Source organism: Petaurus breviceps, unplaced genomic scaffold, assembly GCF_028583685.1.
Source record: "Petaurus breviceps papuanus isolate PSGF00001 unplaced genomic scaffold, PetGlider_PUasm1.0 689, whole genome shotgun sequence".
NCBI classification, from domain to species: Eukaryota; Metazoa; Chordata; class Mammalia; order Diprotodontia; family Petauridae; genus Petaurus; species Petaurus breviceps.
Genome location: NW_027186458.1, coordinates 4,190,378 through 4,193,431, shown reverse-complemented (window position 1 = coordinate 4,193,431; position 3,054 = coordinate 4,190,378). Strand labels below are relative to the sequence as shown.

The 3,054-nt window shown below is 50.8% G+C and overlaps 1 protein-coding gene across 1 annotated transcript in view; it reads left to right on the top strand.

Annotated features, from left to right (window-relative positions):
- EXOSC9 (exosome component 9) overlaps window positions 1-3,054 on the top strand; it is a 10,862-nt gene that overhangs the window by 445 nt on the left and 7,363 nt on the right. Inside the window, exons 2-5 of the mRNA XM_069104881.1 lie at window positions 955-1,049; window positions 1,518-1,637; window positions 1,749-1,851; window positions 2,616-2,753. Coding sequence (XP_068960982.1) covers window positions 955-1,049; window positions 1,518-1,637; window positions 1,749-1,851; window positions 2,616-2,753 — 456 coding nt within the window. The remainder of the gene's footprint in view (window positions 1-954; window positions 1,050-1,517; window positions 1,638-1,748; window positions 1,852-2,615; window positions 2,754-3,054) is intronic.

The following is a 3,054-nucleotide window of genomic DNA, read 5'->3' as shown; positions in this document are numbered from 1 at the left end:
GCGGGCTCTGAACTTGAATCTCAGGAAGCCTGGGCTTCCGTTCCGCCGCCGACCGAGCCCCACTGTGGGCGCATGCGCGCAGCCCTGGCTCGCGCTCCGCCTGCGGCGAACGGGAAGCCCCTCCCCCCCTCCTGGGGGCGGGCCCGGGCCCGGAGGGCTCCCCCCGCCCCCCCCCATGGGAGCAGGCCGGAAGCGCCAGCAGACGGGGAGGGTGTGCGTCCTGCGGGGTATGGGCCGCCCCTGCCTTCTTGCGGACGGGCCTGGTTCCTGCCCCTCCACCGGCCTTGGTCGCGGTCAGCTCCCGATTTCAGCCCAGTTGGGCTCCCACATGCGGATGCCGCAGGGCAGGGGGCCGGCCTGAGCCCGCGCGGCCACCCCTGGGAAGCACCGTCCGCAGCGGCCTGGGCCGTGCACCCCCGCCCCCCCCCCCGCTCCGTCCCGCGCGTCCCTGGTCAGGGGGCGGGCGTGGCCGTATGTCCTGCTGGTCCTGCGTGTGTCTCCGCCCCATCCCGCGCCGCGGAGCTCCGCTGTGAGCCGCGGGGGGGGGCGTGGCTTGGTGACAGCCGCTCACGGCCTCTGACTTTGTGACTCGGGGGGAGGGAAGGTGAGGAACTGGTCTGATGATTGTTAGAGATTCCTTATAATTAAAGGCGTCAAGTCTCTGAGATGCTTTGTTCAGAAATGAACAGGAGAACCGCCTAATCCAGCACACACGTCAGAAGCTGCCGCTGGGTGCCGAGTCTGGGCCTAGCCGTTAGGGAGAGGGGGAGTTTTGGTAAGATGGCCTCTGCTCCTGTGCAGCTGACGGACTAGTGAGGGCTAAAACCCCGCAAGAGCGTGAAGCTGGAGTGCTTTTGAGTTGAGTTTGGGCTCAGTTAATAGTATCAAAATAGTTTAATAGTTTCAACCTCCTGAAATTTCTCCCTGCCTGTGATACTTATTTTTCTGTTGAAGCGCCTTGATGGTAGGCAGACCTATGACTACAGAAATATCAAAATTTCGTTTGGAGCAGACTATGGCTGCTGTGTTGTGGAACTTGGGAAAACAAGGTAAGCAAAGGCTAACCATTATGTTTAAGTATCATAAAAATCATCTTGAGAAGTGCCTCATGGGCTCGGCATTTTTGTCATTTGAAGAGTCTCTGAAAACACTCTGGCCCTCACTTTTTCTCGAGAATCTGTAAAATGAGGGGATTGGACAAAATGTCCTCTAATGTTGTGGAAGGGCCACAGTAAGCAGAGGTTCAGGTTTAGCTGAGACTGGCAGCTCTTATGAGCTGCACTGGGCTATGCCAACTGGGCATTTGCACCATCTGGCATTAATGTGGTGACCCCTGGGTCTCCAGGACTGACAGGCCAGCCTAGGGAGGAAGTAGGGTATGGGCCAGTCAGGGGTGGGATCATGTCCTGCATATTCAGCCTGGGCAAGAGAGGAAGATCCAATTTAAAAAAAAAAATTTTTTTTTAATCAATGAAGGTGTAGGTTTCACTGACCAATTTTTTTGTTTGTTTTCGCAGAGTTCTTGGACAAGTTTCCTGTGAGCTTGTGTCTCCAAAGCTCAACCGGGCAACAGAAGGTATTCTTTTCTTTAACCTGGAACTCTCTCAGATGGCTGCTCCAGCTTTTGAACCCGGCAGGTATTGGATTCTGTTTCTTAAGAAGGATTTACTCTGCCTTTTAAAGTGTGTTATAGCAGTGAGTTTATGTTGTCATGGTTCTCTCTCATCAGCTCATTCCTATTTTCGTAGGCAGTCAGATCTCTTAGTGAAGTTGAATCGACTTTTGGAAAGATGTCTAAGAAATTCGAAGTGTATAGACACTGAATCTCTCTGTGTTGTTGCTGGTGAAAAGGTACTGAATATGCCTTCAATGGTTAACACTAAGGGAAATGTTGTAGATTTGTGGGACTCAACATCCATCCTTCATTCACAAAGCTTTAGTTGATCCAACTTTTTCATGGAGAATTCCCCCAAATCTCCCAAAGGTTGCTTAAGGGCATCTTAGGGCATTATCCTGTTTATTGTTAGGAAGGCATAAACATCACCATATTGGGAGTAGAATTTGGTCTTTATAAAGATAACTTTGTTTCTGTTAAAAAATAAACAACTGTTGTGTTCCACAGAATTGACACATTTATAGAATCCCCCTTCCAATGAGCTTTAGCGTTCTCTAACCTCCCCAGGTCCATACTAAGCAAGGATTGGAACCCAGCCCTCTTGACTTTCAGTTCAGTCATTTTCCTCTGGAATCATGAGGACCTGGCAGATGGGTCCCTTTAGACTTAACCTTGGCTGGAGTAGAGTGACTTGAACTGTGGCAAGTCACTTTCTGTTTCTGCATTCCGTACTCCACTACCTCTTGCCCAAATTACACAAATGTTATCACAGTCTCTTTTAGAGATAGGAAACAGGGCTTGGGAGGACAGTGACGTGCCAGCCGTGTCATCCTCACCAGTGCCACATCCTGTGGTCTTTCCATCCTACCAGGCTGCCTGGTGACACATTCCTTGACTTTATAGACTTGCTTTCTTTAACTTGCCGGACATATTTTAAAGTAATTACATTTTACACATGGTATACAAAGAGTAACTTTTTATTATCCTAATTCTCTTCCAGGTCTGGCAAATCCGGGTGGATCTCCATCTGTTAAATCATGATGGAAACATTATTGATGCTGCCAGCATTGCAGCGATTGTGGCATTGTGTCACTTCAGGAGACCTGACGTGTCTGTCCAAGGTGATGAGATCACCCTGGTAAGTCTGCAGCAATGGTTGGGGAATCCTTTGTAGACCCTGAGCTTCAGTGGTGCTGGCTTTTGGGGCTTAAATCCCAGCCTTCTATGTCACAGTGCCTAGCCCAGCACCAAGGGTAGAACGAGGCTCGTTAGAAAGTATCAATGAAGAGAAGCAGCCGGGCGTTGTGGACTGGGCACCTTGGTAAGACCAGTCATTTCTCCTGTAGTGACACAATGCCACAATCGCTGCCTGATTGGCAGCATCGCATGTCCGATAAGGCCCGAGCACACACCAAACCCACAAACACGGGTTGCGTACC